At 43.5% G+C, this 19355-nt stretch overlaps 1 protein-coding gene across 5 annotated transcripts in view; it reads left to right on the top strand.

Moving 5' to 3' along the window:
• Nucleotides 1-19355, top strand: part of NECAB2 (N-terminal EF-hand calcium binding protein 2) — a 425733-nt gene that overhangs the window by 278596 nt on the left and 127782 nt on the right. For all 5 annotated transcript variants that reach the window (XR_003092925.1, XR_003092924.1, XM_025198410.1 and 2 more), the window contains exon 6: nt 3149-3291. Coding sequence is in view for 3 of the 5 variants with exons in the window: in XM_025198410.1 (XP_025054195.1) it covers nt 3149-3291 (143 nt within the window). In the remaining 2 variants the exon portion in view is untranslated. The remainder of the gene's footprint in view (nt 1-3148; nt 3292-19355) is intronic.

Below are 19355 nucleotides of genomic sequence, written 5' to 3'. Positions count from 1 at the left end.
GTCGCCAATATCGGCTTGCAGGGACGTGTAGCTTTCCTTAACATAGAGAGCTACCCCCCCGCCCCTTTTCTCTACACAATCCCTCCTGTACAGGGTATACCCATCTATCCCCGTGGTCCAGTCATGGGTGGAGTCCCACCAGGTCTCCGTTATCCCTATGACATCGTAATTCTTTGCACTGGGATGAGCTCCTCCTGCTTATTCCCCAAGCTCCTGGCATTAGTGTACAGGCAGGCAAGTGCCCCCTGGGGGGCTCCTTCCTTGCACACAGATTTTACCAGGGCTGGGGCAGGGGTGGGCTCCCTGAAGCGCCGTGATCCGCTGGCTTTGCAAGGATTGCTCAGCGGGCCAGCAGTGGCGGTAGTCCCCCCGTCCCCCAACGGGCTTTAGTTTAATTTGGAGAGCCTTGAATTTATTCAGACCTTTTTATTGGTCCCTGATTTGATTCAGAATTAGAGATTCGGCCACTGAATTGGACCGTATTCCTTCCGAGTTGAAAAAGCACTCAAAGCTTCTCACAGCCCTACTGTATATGCACATAAGATACTTATTTTGCTGTGTAGTTACATGAGGCTATTTCTAAAAACATGTCCCTGCACATGCGTCTCATGTACCTATCCTTGTAACAGCAAAAGTAGCATGTAGTTATAAATGAAACAAGTTACTGTTTCATATTGTCAGCATGTCCGTCCTGGGAACCTGCTTTTCCTGCAATTGCCACCTGCCACGACTTGATCTTAACACAAATTCTGGGGAGGAAGAGTTGTTACACGCTGGTACCCGCAGGAAGGAACACACTGGCCAGATCTCTGGTTAATGGTGCTTTATTATCTACAGCCTGGTCTTACTTTCGTTGAGAACGCCAGGCAAAAAAGGGGAAATTGCGTGGATATGCCAAGGAACACCTTGGGAAACGATCACAGTCTGAAAACTAAATGTTATCTTACTCTCAGCTGCTAATCACCCACTTAGCAGTTAATTAACGTTGGAACCGGGAATTCCCTCTGGCCACGGCTTGAGTCCGTAAATGGAACGCAACTCTCTCCGGGACTCCTCGCTCGCTCCTCTTCTCTCTCTCTCTCTCTGTAAGTCCCAACCTCCTCGGAGCCGCAGCTTGTCGCCGCTTCCCTGCTCCGTGCCTGTGACTCACCCCTGGAGCCTGCTTCTCAGGTGGGTGGCGGCTTCACGGGCGCTGCGATCCCATCCTCCAGTTGCAGGAGGGGAGTTTCACTCCCTGGCGTTGCCTCTCAGCCTCACCAGATAGGACTCCTCGTCCCCACTTCTTCGCTCAGTGTGTGCCTGAAGGCGAACCTGGGAGATCTTCTCCACCTCTTATTTCTCCTTCTGGGTCCTCATTGGCTTCCCGAGGCATTGTGTTTCCCGTTTCCCGGCTGTGTTAATCCTCATCAGCTGTTACCCCTTATTAGTAACAGGGTCGCAGCCGTGGCTCTGTTACACATATGAACCATGTTTATGCATAACTGGAGCTATCATGAAAATAATTTCCTACAAAGGCCACACCTTTATCTGAGCCAGGTCTTTTTCCATCTGTGATCCTGTTTCCTCTAGACTTTCTTTACAAAGGAAAGTAGAGGGATTTTTTATTTATGCATAACCTCACGTGTGGGTGTAAACCAATAACGTGTGCTAATATAACCCCTAATGTCACTGCTGCTGTTGGTATAAGAATGCTTTGGTATGTTTGCCATATGTCTTTTGGGAAGGATGTTTACACTTAACCAAAAAAACTACTTTTCTACCAGTGTCCAAAGTGGGGAAAGGGAAGGTTGCATGTATACTGATGTATCTATATGACTGCTAAAATTCTCCTATGAAGACAAGCCACAGATCTTGATTCATCTGGAAGATTGTACTATCTCTTTCTACTGAAGTGGGATGGAGATACTATCAGTATATTGAGTATGTGGAATATTACAGTCTTTTTCCTCATATGCATGGACTAAAAGGTGTGATACAATAGAGCACTGCATGGAATGCAAAGGAGAGAGCATCTGACTATCCATCTTTGTTTGGAATTTGTCAAAAAGAATAAGTGAAGCCAACAAAAAGCCCACTGCCACAGCTAGTTGTCCTTCTGACAAATTGAGCTTCTCTGTTGCTGACATTTATTTAATAGGCCGGCATTTGCCCCTTGGAGGTCTGTGTAGGTGTCTGAAGATGTGGAGCTTCCAAATCCTTGACCAGTCTACTGAAAGAAGATTGAAAGAGGAGCAGAAAGAGCAAGAAACTATGCACAAGCAATTAAATAATGACCTCATACTCAGTCCCTCATACAAGATAGCTGGCCCTGAAAACCAGAGGTCCATTTTGAGTTTAACTTTGGATTGGGGTGGAATGGATGGGGTGATTTATATCCCCAGCTGAGAGCTTGTATAGCTTGTCAGGCCAACAAAATTAATACAGATGAATTGAAACCTCTTTGAAAGTGGGGGTATATTTATATTAGAGGTGCTAACAGCCCTCTTTTTACTGTCAGCACTGATGATCTGCCACTGAGATAAATGAATTGCTGTGTGAGGGAGAAAATGCTAATTGATATGGATAGATCTGAGTCAAATTGGAGTGATCCATGGCATATTGCTGCAAGCCTCTAAATCACTATCCAAAAGGGCAGCAAGATTACTATCCCACATCCATTTGAAAAAGTCAACGCTTTCAAATGCTGCCTTGTCGGCAATTCTTATGCATCACCCATTTCCCAGTAATGTCTGTTTGCACTCTGATAAACTAGTCTGTTTCCCAGGGTGACAATATAACAGTTGCAGTGTATCTTCTTACTCGCTGTCCTAGTTAGCAAGTAGGAGAGGAAGGTATTCTGCTTTTTATAGGGCAAATGATGGAATCAAGCTTTTCTGGGGGGATACACAAAAGTCGCTCCCCATCCAAGGCAGCAAAGTAGGTACATACAGAATCATCTTGTGGTGACTACTGCAGGCTCAGTGTTACAGTAGCTCAATTGGTTCTCTTGTTGCTTGGTGCCCCCTTTGGTAGAGGAAATTGCTGCTGGCCAGGGCCCTGCATGGGTTGGGTGCTGAGCTAAGAAACATCACTGAGCTTTTTCACTGGGATGTATGTAGTTTCCAGAGTGTCTGGCACTATCACAGAGCTCTGTGCCCTTCATTTTCAGGTGTATGAAAGAGGGACCAATGTGGACCAGTTTGTGACCCGGTTCCTGATGCTGCTGAAGGAGACTGCCAACCAGATCCAGTCCCTGCTGAGCTCTGTGGAGAGTGCTGTTGACGCCATTGATGAACAAACCAATCAGATCAGGTTGGTAACATATTCGGACCGCTTGCATTCTGCAGCCTATTGCTGTTTTCATAAATTAATGTTTGCCTGATCTTTAACAAGATTTTTTGGCAGCCCTGGTGCTGGTGGGTGAATGCTCGTCAAGTCTGTCTGCATCTTGACCTTGTGATTTTTGTCTTTCTCAAACCCCTTTTACTTCATATTGAATGGGCAGGTGATTCAAGCCAGAGACAGAAAACAATGTTACAGCTTTTGTAAGTTGTCCAGTTGTTTTCTGTATCCTTTAAAGCCCAGAAATTCTGAGGGATGCTCCTACATGGAGAACCACTAGCAAATCTGTCTACCACTAAACTCTCTGGACAATCCTTCCCAGAATTTGAAGACAGTCCAGCATGTACTGTTTCCCTTAGATGGCCATCACTGGGAAGGCTGGGTGTAGGTACTTACACTGCTTTAAAAATAGAGGATGTTATGCCCCAGAATGTGAAGCAGTTCTGCAGTTCAAGATAAAAATATTGTAATTGGCACTCCCCATCCCCTGTATTGGAGCAGAATGAAAGAAGAGGGCGCAATGAACCCTTTGTACCTCCACAATGAAAAGCCACAACCATGAGGGTTGCTTGCAGTTGAGCTGGGCAAGGTGGTTTGTTTTGGGGTTGCTGGAATGTGTGCACTGCTTGGTTGTTGGTGAGGAGTGAGCTGGTTGCATTATTTCTTTGTCAAGGAAACAACGGCATCAAAACAATTAATAATATGTATATAACTGACTGGTGTTTGTGGATATGTGTAATGGGAATATAAGTTGCATATAAGATTTTGTGTGTCTTGTGTGTTTTATAGCTAAATTATGATTTAGAACAAGACCTCGGAAGCAAAAATCTGAATCTCTTCCTACCTTCTTCTCTATGTTGCAAATACTGAATCTTCTCCATCTTGGAGAAGCCTTTTTATGTAAGGTATACTTTACAATGGTGATAAAACTCAATGGTTTGTGTTTTCCTAAAGTGCATACTTTTTACTTTAGTGGCTCCTCACCAGTCTTCAGAAAGTGTTACTGAGAAAATGGTGCTATAAAGTAAAGAATGTCTTTAGCATCTGTTTAAGTGCTTCATGCTTCTTCTACTTATTGATCATCTGCTCAGAGCACCTCAGTGATAGTATTACCTAATTTTTTAACACCAGGCTTGACATTGTCTTTAAATCTCTTAATTCTCCACATTAATGTAACTTGGATCTCCTCATGTTGGCAAGTTCAGCTATCTCATCCCTGTGTACAGCACAAACTAATTGTATTATCCGTGTATCTATGAATGACTTGGGCCTGGTTCCTGCAAACACTTTCTGCTTGGTGCAGTTACTCACAGGGGTGAAGTTACAAGTGTTTACAAGATCAGCACCTTAATTGGCAAAGCAGTTTGGAGAGGGAGAACACTCTCTACAAGGTAGGTACTGCCTCATTTCCCTTTCTCTTTTCCAGCTCTTGTGTTGAGGGCTCTTTTAGTCTTCTGGGTTATTGCAGGCACTCTTCACTGCTCTCAAAGCCTCTTCTCAGAGTTCCTTTGTGCTGGAGTGCTTTGTGCTATTTGATCACTTTCAGTTTTTCTTTGCCAATAATTTTGTTTCTTTGGGTAAAGAAGGGCCAACAGCATCCATCAGATCTTCACAAGTCTGGTCACTTAAACTTTTTTCATAAGATGCTCATAATTATGTCTTTCTTTGTGGCTATTTTTGGCCTCCATTCTTTGAGAGCTCAAAGGTTTTGTTCTGGTTCCTTGCCCCCTTTTCACTTTCCTTCCACTGGTTGGTAATTCCGAGTTGGAAGAATATGATTCCTTGCCCCTCAGTTCTATCCTAGTGAGTAGCAAAAAGTGAGAAACCCAAGATGTGTTTAAAACTGAGTGTTGTTTGTGTGAGACCATACTGTCACTTACTGAAACTGGAATAGACTGATGGCTGGTTGCCACACATGGGTAGTATTGAATGGGAAATAGTGTGAATTGCCTCCATTCTGTTACCTAACTGTTAATTATGAGTGGGCCAGCCTGCCTCTGAAGTATCTGGTCCAGGCCCTTGCCAGATAAAAGATTCAAGAGCTAAAATGATCACTAGGTCCAAACCAGTCTAGCAGATCCTGTGTCTTGTGTTTCTTTGCCAGGCAAATGAGAGAACCCATGAAACTTAATGCTTATATATAATTTTTTGTGTTTTCAGAGTGTTATGTGAACATTTCCATTTCCATTAATAAATGCTTCAGGCGAGAGAGTTCAAAGGTGGAAGGAACTTGACTGACACAGCAAATCAAGGGCAGCTTCAAGTCTAAGACTCAGAATTTCTGACTCCCAGTCCCTTGCTAGAATATGCTGCACCTCTTGAAGCATTTCCAGCATGACAGATGCGAGCAAATGAAAGCTGCAAATGATCTGTCCACTCATTTCAGCAACTAAGATGCTTCTGCATCCCCTAGATGCATCAGAGAAGGCCCTTTGAAAGATCTGAGCAAACTGACAGATGGGTTGAAATGGCAGCTCTTTTTTGGACCTCGCTGGGGAAAAGGATTTGGATGCAGATGTGAAAAACAGAGCGTCTTGGATCACTAAAAAAGGATGGGAAAAGGAAAAACCCTCCAGGAACCAGTCTCCTATCTGCTATAGTGCAAAATACCCTGTTTACAAGCTTTTGCAATGGGCTTATCTGAAAAGGCTCATCTGAAAAGGCTCATCTTGGCACTATTAGCTCATACTGTAACCAGGCTTTTGCCCAAGACTCCCATCCACATAAGAGTCTCTAGCTGGAGTTAAATTCTGGTCAAATAGTGGAGCTCAAACAGCCTTGAACTCAAGCTAGCAGGCCCATCAGGGGTGCATATGAAAGCTGGAGTGCTTCTGAAAGCCAATCTAAGGATGCAGCAGCTTGAGTTACAGCAGCTCATCACTGACTGTTGATGAGCAGCTCATCAAGTCACTCTGTGTAGTCTGTGTGGTGTGGTCCTTCTCACTTATGGTTAAGCTAGCTCTGGTGGAGTAACATGAGTCTACTAACTTGAGCTAATGGACAGCCTCAAAGATAGAGCTCCTGGGCCAGTAGCTGACCAGGGGTAAATTGGCAATAGAGACCCCATTGAAAATTGCTTTGAATTAGAACTTGTAACAAATGCACAGGAAGAGCTAGATCTTTCCCTGTATAAAGGCACAATACAAAGGGCATAACAGGAAACAGGATTTTACTGTTCCCTGCTGACATGGGGTTTGGCTTTTATGGGTTTTTGCCACAAAAACACTTATACTTTTACTTAATCTGAGAAATGAGGAAAGTGAGGCACTGAGGCACAATGGCTTTCCTGAAGTCAGACACTTTCTCATGACTTGGCCACTGACAAGAACTCCTAGGCTTGGGACAGATTGACTTTTATTAGTAGATGTTTAGGATTGTAAATCCAAAAAAAAAGATGACAAAGCCAGTAGGGAAATACAGATGGAGGGGGTTCGCAACACTGAGAGAAAAAGAAGATAGGTACATACAAACCAATTACAATGGTCTGCAACGGTGGAAGAAGTGGTTCAAAGAAAAAGTGTCTCAGTACATGTAGAGTCTCATTGTGGGGGTCCTCTTTGGGTGGAGCAGGGTTGTCCATTGTTGAAGAATCCTCTCGAAGTGAAGGTCCATCTGGTACGGTGGGGGGGGGCAGGGTTCAGGCGGTGCCCTCTGGGTCTGGTCCGGCAGCGGTTTGTCTGGTGGGATCGAAGTACCAGCGGTGGCCTGTGATGTGTTCCACATAGATGTTGCAGGACCAATGGATGGTGTCGGACACCATGAGGCAGCGCATTAGCTTGGTGTAGCAGTGGGAGACATGGCAGGCACGTAGGATGCTCTTGTTGCTGGGGTCCCAGGCTCCAAGTGTTCCCACGATGAGTGCATTGACCATCACGTCACAGCCATGGCCCCCTCAGGATGTTGGCCACACATAAACTGGTTTAAGTGATCAGAAATTGGTTTAAACCTGTAACAGAACATAAGTTCAGTGCACATAAACCAGTTTGAAAATGGCTGAAACTAGTTTAAGATAAACCTGGTTGAATGTAGTATGAGACTTAACTGATTTGGGTCAAACCAATATCTGTCCCAGATGCCTTCCCCGTTTAAGTTAAACTAGAGTCTCCCAGCATCCCAGATGCTTTGCAGCCCTGGGCTGGGCTGGGCTGGCTTAGGCTGTGCTGTCTGCTCCAGAGAACAGGCTGGCCCCACCCCTCGGCTCTCTATCCAGAGCTCTGGTGGAGATGGGTACAGCAGGGTCTGCCTGGCTTCCCGCTCTCCCCCTTCCCTGCCCTCACTGCTCAAGCAGGGATCCCTCCCTCCCATCTCCCACAGCACAGACCCCAGCCCCACAGACCTTAGTCCTCCCTCCCTCCCCTCTCTCACAGCACAGACCCTAGCTGGCATATGGTCATGGTCACACTACCCCCATGCTAGCTAATGCTAAGAAGTGTCTCTGTTTATGTGTCTCCAATTTCACTGGGAAAAAGGCAGATAGGATAGTGTCTGCTTAGGGCTTTTTGGAGCTAATCAACAAGTCAGCTGGTAATGTCCCTCATTCCTTCCTTGGAAAAATCTGTTTAAGAAGAGCTTGAACTAATGAGAGAGGCTTTTGTTTTTTTGATGGGCTGATGAGGAAGCCAGCAGGGGGCTGATAACACTGTCTCTCTCTCTCCTCAGGGGGCTCTCTCTCCTGTCAGGTTTGCTGCAGACAGCATGAAGAAGCAAGGAGAGGATGATTGAAAAGCTCAGTATCATCAACAGATGCATGAGCTGCACAGCCCTCCCCCCCCCCCCCCTTTGCCTCAGAGTGCTATCTAGGAGCTGGCAACACTCCTTCCCTTTGAGCAGCAAGTGGAAAAGCCTGGGACTATGCAGACAGGGAGCGGGGGTAAACACCCCCCCCCCCACACACTGGCCAGCCCCCCCCCCTCAGGTCAGCATTGTGGAAGGGAAGGGAGGGCTGCTCTAGCACCCCGTGGTTTCTTGCCTGACCCACTGCAGGCATGTGCCTGAATTTCCTCAGTCCAGAGGGGCTGTCTGGGCAGTTGCAAACTGGTTCAACCTAAGCAAGTTAGAATAACCTGCAAAGATTGAATCAAGTCAGGCTCAGCCTTTTTTGAATGTCCCCAGAGGGCAATGAAGGTGTCCTTAGTTTACACCCTCCTTGCTTTATTTTCTCTTTTGCCCCTTGGCAGAATAACTGCCAAGCAAACAGTTTTATCAAGACATTTGGTAAGGGAATCATGTGCACTGTTGCTAAAACACAGCTCACAGTTTTAGGTTCAGTGTAGATCCAATATGCCTAGTTCATATTCATGAGGAGAAAAGGGAGTGTGTGTCAGTAGTGGCGATGACTTTAAGGGATTCAAGTCTAAATAAATCCTGATGACCTTTAGAAGGAGTTCAAAGATATGTCTGCAATATGTCAAAGGTGTGCGCTAACAGTAACAGTAAAGAAGCAACATGGTGGACTTCAGCATATGTTGTACAAGCCCATTGGGGACCCTAGACAAATACTTGGGTTTCTAACTTGTGCTGAACTGAGTGCTACCCTATCTTGACTTCTTTTCTTTTCCAGACTAGCCAGATTACACTTGGCCCAGTAGTGTTTACTGAAACCACATCACACATGTTGTTGTAGTGTGTGTAGACATGTTCCAAAGTGGTTTACTCTGAGTGTACTAAAAAAAGAGGGGGTGGGGAGGTGGGGAAAGAAGGAAGTTGCACCATTTCATCCACCTTCTAGACTTGACTTGGACTCTGCAAAACTTTTGAGTTTTTACTTCTGAATTTCACCTAGTACTCTATATATCTGCTTGGCATTTTTAAAAATTATTTATTAATTTAACAAAATATTTGGCTAATATTGATGAAAGTCCCTAGCTCCCCTGCTGGAGCTTTGAGGCTGCTTCTCTCTCCGGAATATATGGCGCAGATTTTTCACACTTTTTTTCCCTTTAATTTATATTCTTCTTCAGTGACCCCATATCATATGAAATGCTAATAAATATGATCAAAGATAAAAATGAAGCATGAGACAGTAATCAGAGGTGCTGTGCAAATCCTGTGGAAGAGGAGAAGAAAAGACTGCCAGAAGTGTTGTGCCCATGTCAGCATGTTGGCAGCATTGATGGTTCTGCTGCCTTGCAAATTTCTATTATTTTCAGCATACCACAGGATAGGATCTTCAAAGAATGACTCCTTAATCCATGGCAGGCTTTTCATAGAGTGCCTACCTGTCAGGAAAAGATGGAGGAAAAAAAGAGTTTCAGATCTTCTGGGTTTTTATTTATAAAATCCAAGTAATGACAAAGATATGAGATACCCAGAAACACAGCCCAAATCTTGACAGAGAGAGTCCTTGGATGTCAAAGTATCATGCATCTCCATGGAGTAATGAGCTCACTAACTGTAGCCAAAAGGGTTGCCATAGAAACAGTTTAGGGTAAATCAAAAGCCTTTAAAGAGATTTGTTTCTGGTTATATATGAAAACCAGAAGGTTGAGAAGGTATTTGTAAGGTATATATTTTTTTCAATCTGCTGAAGATGTGTAAGTAAGAATGAGCTGTTTTTTTCAAATATTTTAAAGGGGAAAGCTTCAGCTTGAGTTTTTAAAGCAGTGAAAATTTCACCTTTTTAGTACTTCTGCTTTATTTTCCTCATTTAAGTGGCAGGCAATTTTAATGACAATATAAACCTATCAGTAACCCAGATGTGTCCATTTTGGGTAAGCCTTGTCATTAGTACTTCAAATATACAACTAAACAAGCTATATTGGTGTAATAGATATAAATGCTAAAAGATATTGACCCAAATTTACCCAACTGAAAACCGGCCCCCACTGATAATTGGGTATTTCTGTCTTTGATAGATTTCCGGTGTGCGTTCATTCTGGTGCGCAGTTGTTGAAATACCCAATTACCGGTGGGGGCACATTTCTCATGGAAGGGCCACTCTCTCTCCAATCTCTCAGTCCTGATCCTCAAGGGAAACTTACACAACACTTCCCAGAGACGAGCCTATGAGCTCCATTTCATCAACCTCCTGGATACTAGAGATCATGGACTAAACATAGACATTGGATTTTTGATACATTATAATCTGCCTGGCAACTGACTCCCCAGCCCAGCCCCTGGCTTCTTTACTTTTCATTCCATCCAGGAAGAGCACACACCAACTGCTGAAACTTCCTTAGCCTGACGAAGGGTTTTTGAACCTGAAAGCTTGCTTAATAACTATTCTCCAACCATTTGGGTTGGTCTAATAAAAGATATCAAATTCATCCAAGGAACCTTGTCTGCCAATGACATTTAGTACATCAACTGCAATTCAAATTAGCCTGTGATGCCAAGACTCAATATGTCTGGAGAGATATCATCACTAGGAAATGAAGACTAAGGTAAAGGGGAATGATTTGCTCTTGCATTCACATAACACTCCATTCACACACGAAGAGCACATTTGGGTAAGTCCTGAATTGCCAGGAGGACCAGAGGAGAGAATTTTGTTCTCAGTTTCCAATTTTTTACACCACTTGGAGAAATGCAGTTCATGTTCCTGGAATCTGAAAGTGCAAAATATTCCCTAGTTCACCTTTTGCATCTTGGCCCTTTTGCTTGCATAATTATACATGTACAAATGTGTGCCTGTTGCTTGATTTTCAGAGTATGCACAATTTCCATTAACTTGATTGGAAACTACAGAGAGGTAGCACCTCTGAAAACCAGGCCAGTACTTAACCCAGGACCACCTTGTGTATAGTTTGAAATTAGGGACCTGCTCTGGCCACTGGGCCTGAGCAGAGGAGAAGCTTTTTTCACAATATATGCCAGCTTTCTCACTTCCTGATTACAACAGACTGGTCCTGTCTTTAAATGGGCACCTGTGCATTAATATTTTGGTAAATCAGACCGGAAGCCTTTAGCAAGGTGACAAAGAGCAGCATTTTCACCTCCCTTGAAATGAGATCTTTGTCAGCCTTGCTTTGTGTCTGGTTGCCTTTAATTAACAGAAAATATACTGTTGTCAAGGGAAAACATACTGTTGTTATTTATTTTAATGTTGTTTCAGTTTTTAGGTCAATTCTAGCACTGGCTGAGATTAAAACTAGCTTTGTGAGTGTCCACTGTTCTTCAGTACCTTCTGGCATCCTACCGGTGCTTTATCAGCCTTTGCAAATTAAAACAAGAGGGTCTGCTGGGTGCAGGATGCTTAAATAAAAGCTCTCAGAGTTTTAAAAGCAGTGCAATTTGGAGGGGGTTGAGGATTGGGGGGGGGGGGGGGGGGGGGTGGGGGGTGCGACTTTGGAAAAACCTGTTCCTAAACCTTAGAAGATAAATATTTGTGCTGTATTTCCTACTCTTTTTCCTAGTCTACCTCTGCCCTTTTGTGATTGTAGCATATCCTGTACAGCAGTCTTTCTTCCAGTAGCAAGAAGGTGAAATCAGATTAAGGTGCTAGCAGCAAGAAACCGAATAAAAATGCTTATACCTTCTTCTTCCTTTGGTCATGTTCCCTGCTACTGTGATTACCATTTTGCACTTGCCATCAGGACTCAGGTGTAATGTATGTCCAGAAAGTTACTAAAAAGGCAGAATAGCGTAGTCCTGCATTTCAGGCACTCTTGACACATCCCATGTCCAAGCCCTTGGAGCAAAAGTAAGTTAGCAAGTCCTCAGCCCAGTCATTTTAATTCTGGTGGTTGTTGGTGTGGAAGTTGCTGGATTAATAGCTCTGGAAAATAAAAGGCTTCAAAACAGGTACATCACAGTCTTCCCACTACCCTGCCAGTATGCTTCAGCTTTGTTCTGGTGAGGGAAGCCATTTAAGTCTACAAGTGTGTCATTGGGTCCATTGTTCCTTTCAGAACCATCCCTTCAAAATCTGGCAATGTGTTTTGACTGGAACCTACAGCAAATCATGCCAGATTTGAGGAATGGAAAACCAAATTCAGCCTTATCTTTAACTTTGCCTGTCAAACACACTGGAGTCCGATGCTTTCCAAAAGTGACCAGTAATTTTGAACTCCAGCGTATGTGTTCCTTGGTCTAATCAAGCTATGCTGTCCAATGTTACGTCATATTTAAGCTTCCGTATTGCCAGGGCCACTGACTGGTGTGCTAGTCCCAAGTATAAAACAGAGCTGTTGTTTTGTCTTATACCCAGCTACACATGGCCCCAAGGACTTGTTTTAGCAGCCAGATTATAGCATTCTGAGACTGTAGGGACACTCTAGTCATGCCCATAATAACTTTTGCACCAGCGATTGGAAGGAAATGGCACAGGAGCTGTTGCTTTGGTTCTGCTACCAGAGAATTCCCCTGCACTGAGGAAATTATCAGCCTGCTTTACCAGGCTGAAGGCTGTTTTCTGCCAAAGGACTTGATAGGCCTGAGAATCAGGCCCATGACATGACAGATGATGGCATTTTCTACTGCTCCCTTTCCCATTTCTTTGGCTATAGCCATCTATCATCTTGACACATTAATGTGTGAAGTTCTCTTGCATGCTGTCTTTATGATCTCTCACTCATTCACACTACTGCTATCTTCTCTATTGGCATAAAAATAAAAATCCTATTCCAAGTCAGTAACATATAAATATCTGGTAGTCACACATAAGACTAAATTCGTCAGTCTTCTGCTTTAAGAGCTGATTCTCTCCAGAATGTCTTCCCAAAGGATGATGAAAATAACCTCCTACTAATTACCAGCAACCCACAGCTTGCCTTTTATTTGCAGAGAATAAGTTACTTCTGCCATAGTATCCATTTTTTTAAGCATTGTTCTTTCAAAGGAGATTCACAAGGTTTTATGCTAATATGAATAAGCTGTTGCTTCAGCAATATCATGCAAAATTCACAATGTAGGAAACCAGATGCTGTGTGCATACGGGTAACAGAAGTGGAGGTGTGTGGGCTTGAGTAGCTCAAGTAATACCTGGCAATATTTCTCAGGTGAGGTGGGTGTATTATTAATTTACATAACTAGGAGCATTCCTCTCTGTCATTGTGGAAGCCTCCTCACAGCCTTCAGGAAACCTTTTCATAAAGCCCAATATGGTGGGAGCAGAGGCATAACGAGTTCTTTTAGCACCTGGGGCAGAGGTGAGGGTAAGGGGGAAGAGTGGAGAGGAAGAGAACTCTTACCTGCCTGGCTCTCCTCACTCAATTGGCAGCTGCTACTGCTGCAGCTATGGTTGTAGCAGCACAGGCTTGGGTTGCTCCTGGGGATTGCTCCTTGTGCCCCATTCACTCCCTCCACACCTGCAGACACAGGGCTGTGCCTCCTGGGATGGGGGGTGTTATTCCCACCCACTCTCCCCCCAAATATGCTACTAGGCATGGAGCTGTGCCTGCCTGGCTTCTACAGCTGGGAAACAAGGCTGCACCTGCCATGGTAAAAACTCTCCTCTAAGTTGGTGCCCTGCCCTAGTTACACTACTGGGTAGGGGTAGGAAACAATGAAGAGGAAATAAGTCAGTGTTCAGATGGAGCAATTTGTGGTGTCTTTAGTGATCCCATTTTCCCCACTTCTGTCTGGGCTGAACATGTAATAAAAAATATGGCTATTTCATCATTGGCATATGCTGTAAAGCTTTCAACAATTACAAAAAAACAGTAAATTATCTCAGACAGACAAAGACATGCTCTAAAAACTATATAATTAGAGGTCCGCAAAAGGAAGTACAATAGCAAAGATACCAAGAATGGGACACATCATTGGACTTCAAAAAAAAATCACTGTCTGTTCTTCAATAATTTCCTGTCCATTGACAGGGTATCATTCAGTGACAGACAGTGGAATTATTAAATACAGTGTAATGACATGTATTTCTCTTGGTACCTCTACTATTGTTCTCTATTTTTATCTAGTGTCTGGCTTTGGGACCATCTTTCAGATGCATGTGTTATCTTATATAAGTCTTCAAACTTCAGAGATACTGGCTGATCTCAGGGACAATAGGAGACTGGAAATTGCTCCCTTGACAATAAGGCGTGTTACACATAAGATCATTTTCCCTCTTCCAGACTCTAATAACTGCCGTAGGCCATAATCAAAAGAGGCGGTTTAAATAGCCATAACAGCCTGTATGTTTCATTTTGTGATGCATTAATTGCAATATACTATGCATGCATTTCAATTACACAGTATCTAGAATTTTTTAAAAAGCTCCACTCCCATCTAATGACCAAAATAAGTGGCCAGCTTCTTCATTGTGATGGCTGCTGAGTTCTTTTGAAAAACTGAAAAACTTTTTGAAAACAATGCTGGATGGTCATTGTTCTAGATACTTAATTGGGAGCTGAACTCCCCAGAATATCTGACCCAGATTCTGTGCTGAGCAGTCATGAATTTGGCACAAGGTCTACAATGTATGAATGAAAAGGTATCAATTAGATCTTAAACAGTCTCTTTAAAGATCATTTTTAATATTTGTCAAGCTAATGAATAGGAAAACTGCATAATTATGACATCATTCTTCAAAGAGACACAAAATACCCAGTCAAAAGTTCATTGTAAAACCCTGTATTTTCTAATTGGTAGTTTATCCAGTGGTCCTTAATGGACATTCATCTCAATGAAAAACTCCCATCTGTCTCCTCTTAATGATGAACTCTTATCTAAAGCAGGAGAATTCCAACTTAAATAATTGTACACACTAATCTATTTTAAAATTATGTGGTAGGCTGAAACAACTTACCTGTTTTATGGAGCTTCGGGATGGCTGCCTTTTGTCAGTGGAGTTCATCAGTAGTCAGTCCCTGTCTTTGAAACTGAGTAAGTTTTCTCATGCTACTCATTCATTTGATTTAGGATTCTTTAGGATTTCAATAGTGTATATTTATGTATACAGCTTTAGGAAATTCTTGAGATAAAATAAACCTGAATTCTATGCTTTGATATACAGAAGTAGGCTAAATGTTGCACTTGAGTCACTATGGTACATAGTGCATCCAACATTAAGATTTAAGACTAACCTCCATCTGAGTTCAGTGCACTTTTCTTTTTGTATTTTTATCTTGTTTACTTAAAGAGCAGGGAAGAGCAATTGAATAGGATTAAAATCAAATATGTTGCCTGCTACACAATGATATCAATTCATAAGTAGAGGAGGAAAAACATATACTTTTTTTTCTTCTTGCACTAAAATGTCCTATTAATCTGGGATCATGGACAATATTGTATTCCAGTGAGGCCAACCTTTTTGGTGGGCATGCCACAAATTAGCCCTGTACCCTCCCTGAGTGATAGACCAATTCCCTTTTCTTGCCCAATCTGCTGCTCTGCTTTTTACTCCCTGTCCTCTCTGCCACTCTGCTGCCTGCCCTTTCCCTGATCTGCTATATGCCACACGCAGAGGCTGCTCATGCCACCTGTAGCATGTGTGCACTTGCAGGTTGGCCACCCCTGTTCCATTTAATTCTTAAAAGTAAAAAAAAAAAAAAAAAAGCTTGTGTCACAGTGTTCTCATCCCAGTCGTAACATCACATGTGTCAGAACCCATTGTTCATATGCCTATAGTACAGTGGAAGATTCCAGAGTTTGTTACAGAAGGCAGTCTGTCAATCATTTTGTAAGTAGGTCATGTAAGTAGGTCACGAGGGGAAAATTCCAGAGCCCAGTGACTATATGTTAATGACCTAGAAAAAGTTCCCGCCAATTTATAGCTTTCTTTGCAGTGTGCATTTCTTCTTTGTAGCACAGAAATGCGCGGTGCAAAGGAGTTCCCGCCAATCTTATGCAAATTTGTATCCCGCTATTGGACTGTTCTAAATTATTCTTCCCGGGCGGCTAGTGATTGGCTTGCTAGCCGTATAAGAGGCTTGAGCAGTTTCCGCCCAAGTTGGAGGACTCCACATACATCTCGTGGAGAGCTCTGAGTACACTGTGGAGCCTAGCAAACTCCACGCGTGTCTTAGAGAAGAACTTAGCGGCCTGATCAACCACTAAGGACTCCCCGTCACCGACCCAAGGGGGCCTAGCACACCCCCACCCGAGACGTAAGACGACTGCCGGCCCGAACACCCCAAAAACCCCGAAAACCTCTGCAGACCGACCAACAACTTTGTAATATCTGCCCGACCCAAGTTTTGTAACTGTAACCGAAGCAAGCTTCTGACCTGCACTGTACGAGCAGTGTAAGTAAACAATCTTCTTTGTTAAACCAAAACGCTTGAGTACCTGATTCCACTCCAAGCGTCACAAGTACCCACCCGCCGACTAGGGCTCCTAAAGCCCCGAACCCCGCGCTGTGGCTCTCGGCGGCGACAACATGAAGCATAATTGAGTCGCATTGTTCTGCACTTTGTGCCTGAGCAGATGTTAAAATAGTTAACCTGAGTCTAAACATTGTCAAAGAATTTGACTGGGAATTTCCTGGATCTCCAGCTTTTTCTTTGTCCAGGTCTGCACTTAAATCCAAATGATAGTAGAATTGAACTTAGTGATAAAACCTAGAGTAAATAAAGCAGAGACAGAAAGGAGATACAAAGATTAAAGCAATTGCAAAAGTGCTGTATTTTTTACAGAGTGAATGTTTCAGTGCTAATAGTTTCAAACAGATTAAGGTGAGGGAAAAGGGAGAGAACCAAACTGGTTGTTCTAAAACTGTGATATACCACCAGGTCACAGGACCTTCTCAACTCCCTTGTTGTCAGCAGTCTTTATTAATGTCCTCCCATCTTATTTTCCTTTTACTTCCATCTCTCAGCTCAGCAGCAGTGGTAAAGCTTAATGAAGACTGGCCCCTCATTCCATTTCTGTGGTCTTATATATGACAAGTGTTTGGTCACAGCTCTTGCCTTGCATCTACAGTACTTGGAATCCCAAAGTGGTCTACCCATTCAAGTGCTAGCCAGGTCAAGGACTGCTTAGTTTCCAAGATCAGTTGAAATTAGGTGCATCTGATCTGCCACAGCAGTGTTCTTAATAGAGGTGCAAGCTTTCTATTCAATAGTGGAGCCTCCACCAAGAGATGCTACAAGAGAGACAGGAAGTGCAGGAGTAAGGAAGCAGATCATGGATAAACAAGTTGGGGGAGTAAGGGGCAGGAGTTCCAAATGAGAGGGAATGAACTGCAGAAGTAGAAAGTGTTTTAATCTTTTTTTTGGAAAGGCAACACACTCTTTACAGTGGGTGTCTAACAATAAAGAGCACTGCCGTAAAGTTATTTGTCCATGCTTCAGTTCCTGCAGTTACCAGTGGGATGTTGTAGATGTTGATATGCCTTATACAACTATATGTATGAAATGACTACACCTGGGAAAGAAGGTATCTGTGAAACTTGGGATGTCTGTACTTTGATATACAGTACATGCAGGTATGGGTGTAGCAAGTGCTAGGATACCAATGCTAGCCTAATCTAGCTAATGTGGGTACATTAGCAGTGAGGACATGACAGCTTGGGCTAGCAAGCAAAGTACATCCCAAGGGACCCTGGAGAATTTGTATTCTAATTGTTAACCAATACTGAGTCCTGTGCTGCTGTGCCTTTCTTGGTGTCATTGCACAAGTGATCATATGCTATAATCCTGCTTTTTTTTTGATAGCATATGCTATAATCCTGCTTTCCATTTCCTGTGTATGCAAACCATGTCTCTGCAGTCACCATTCCTATAGCCTATATAGGCTATAGCCTAAAGGCTATAGAGCAGGATCCTTTGCATTTGTGTTGCCAGTGACTCTGACAAGTCATTTATTATTATTCCATAGTTTGGCTCAAGTGTGTTGGTCTTCTGTGTGTCTGGTAACAGGGAGGTTGGTTTTAGAGCTCTGGAGAATTTCAGTCTTTATCTGCAGGAGCACTTCAGGCCTCCCTGGATGTTCTTGGGACAGAGTATATCAGGCTTCTTGCTCATTCGGTCCTCATTTCAGGCTGACAAAGAGACCTCATTGTGAAGATACTTGATACAAGATGAGCACGTGGCAATGGACTGAAGCCATTTCATTGTGTCTGGGCTGAGGATTATTTTTCAGAAGTTATTGACTTTGCTTTTTGAAGCATAAACCAGAATGGTTGACCTAAAGATATAAATATCCATTAATAAACCCTGGAGCCAGCTGGTTCCCAAGGCACATGTATAAAAATAATGGTTCAGGCAGAAGAGAAAATCCTGTCTTCTTTTGAAACATTCATTTTTCTCTGGCTACTAAGCAAATATGCAGAACTTTTTTTTCTTTCTTTCATTTGCATTTTACACGTCCTTTTGTCTCTTTGTACAATATGGTGATTGTGCCAACTGCCTGTAAGTGGCTATTATAAGGAGTGACAGAGTATCACACCTTTCTAAATATACTAAACAAAGCTCTCACTTAACCAGGGTAAACAATGATAATGATGTATTCAGAGGAATGGAGCCTGCAAACTTTGGTACAAATGTCAAGTCATTTATTTCATACTCTATGCTAAGCACTGTATCTCTGGAATGTGCTAGCCAGGGATACAAGCATAGTGCAAGGATACAAGCCCACTTGAAGTCCTCAGCAATGAGCTAGAGACATAAGAGGCAAGTTATGTAAAAGGGAGGGGCAACTAACTACCTTGAAAGATTTCTCAGTGTGAAATCTGCACCAGAAAGAAAAGGCAAACGGTTATTGGATGTTGCTCAGAACAGCGTTTTGGCTAGGGGGCAGACCAAGTGCAATGCTGGGAGGCCATGGAAGATAACGGGCACATGTGAAAGAAGACAGAGGGCGCATCCACATGAGTGTGCACATGCCTCTTTCCCCACCTCAAACCCTTTTGAGGCGGAGCAACAGGCACATGGGGGAACAAAAAAATGTTCCCCGGGCTGCAAACTTGCAGGATATCCAGGGGTCTAAAAAAAAGTGAAATATAAAAAAGCAGGGCAGAGCACAGTCCCAGACTGTGCCCTGAGGCAACCAGAGGCTGGGTCCTCCAAAGAGACGCTCTGGCTCCCAGAGTGTCTCTATGGTTACTCCTCGCCCTGGTGCTGAAACACGCAGCTGGCCAGGCCACATGTTTCAGCACCAGGGCTCCAATGCCGGTGAGTAAAGCATCGGGGGGGGGCTGGAGGAGTGGGGAGGGG

Source organism: Alligator sinensis, unplaced genomic scaffold (assembly GCF_000455745.1).
Source record: "Alligator sinensis unplaced genomic scaffold, ASM45574v1 scaffold97_1, whole genome shotgun sequence".
NCBI lineage: Eukaryota > Metazoa > Chordata > Crocodylia > Alligatoridae > Alligator > Alligator sinensis.
This window is presented reverse-complemented; position numbering and strand designations above follow the sequence as displayed.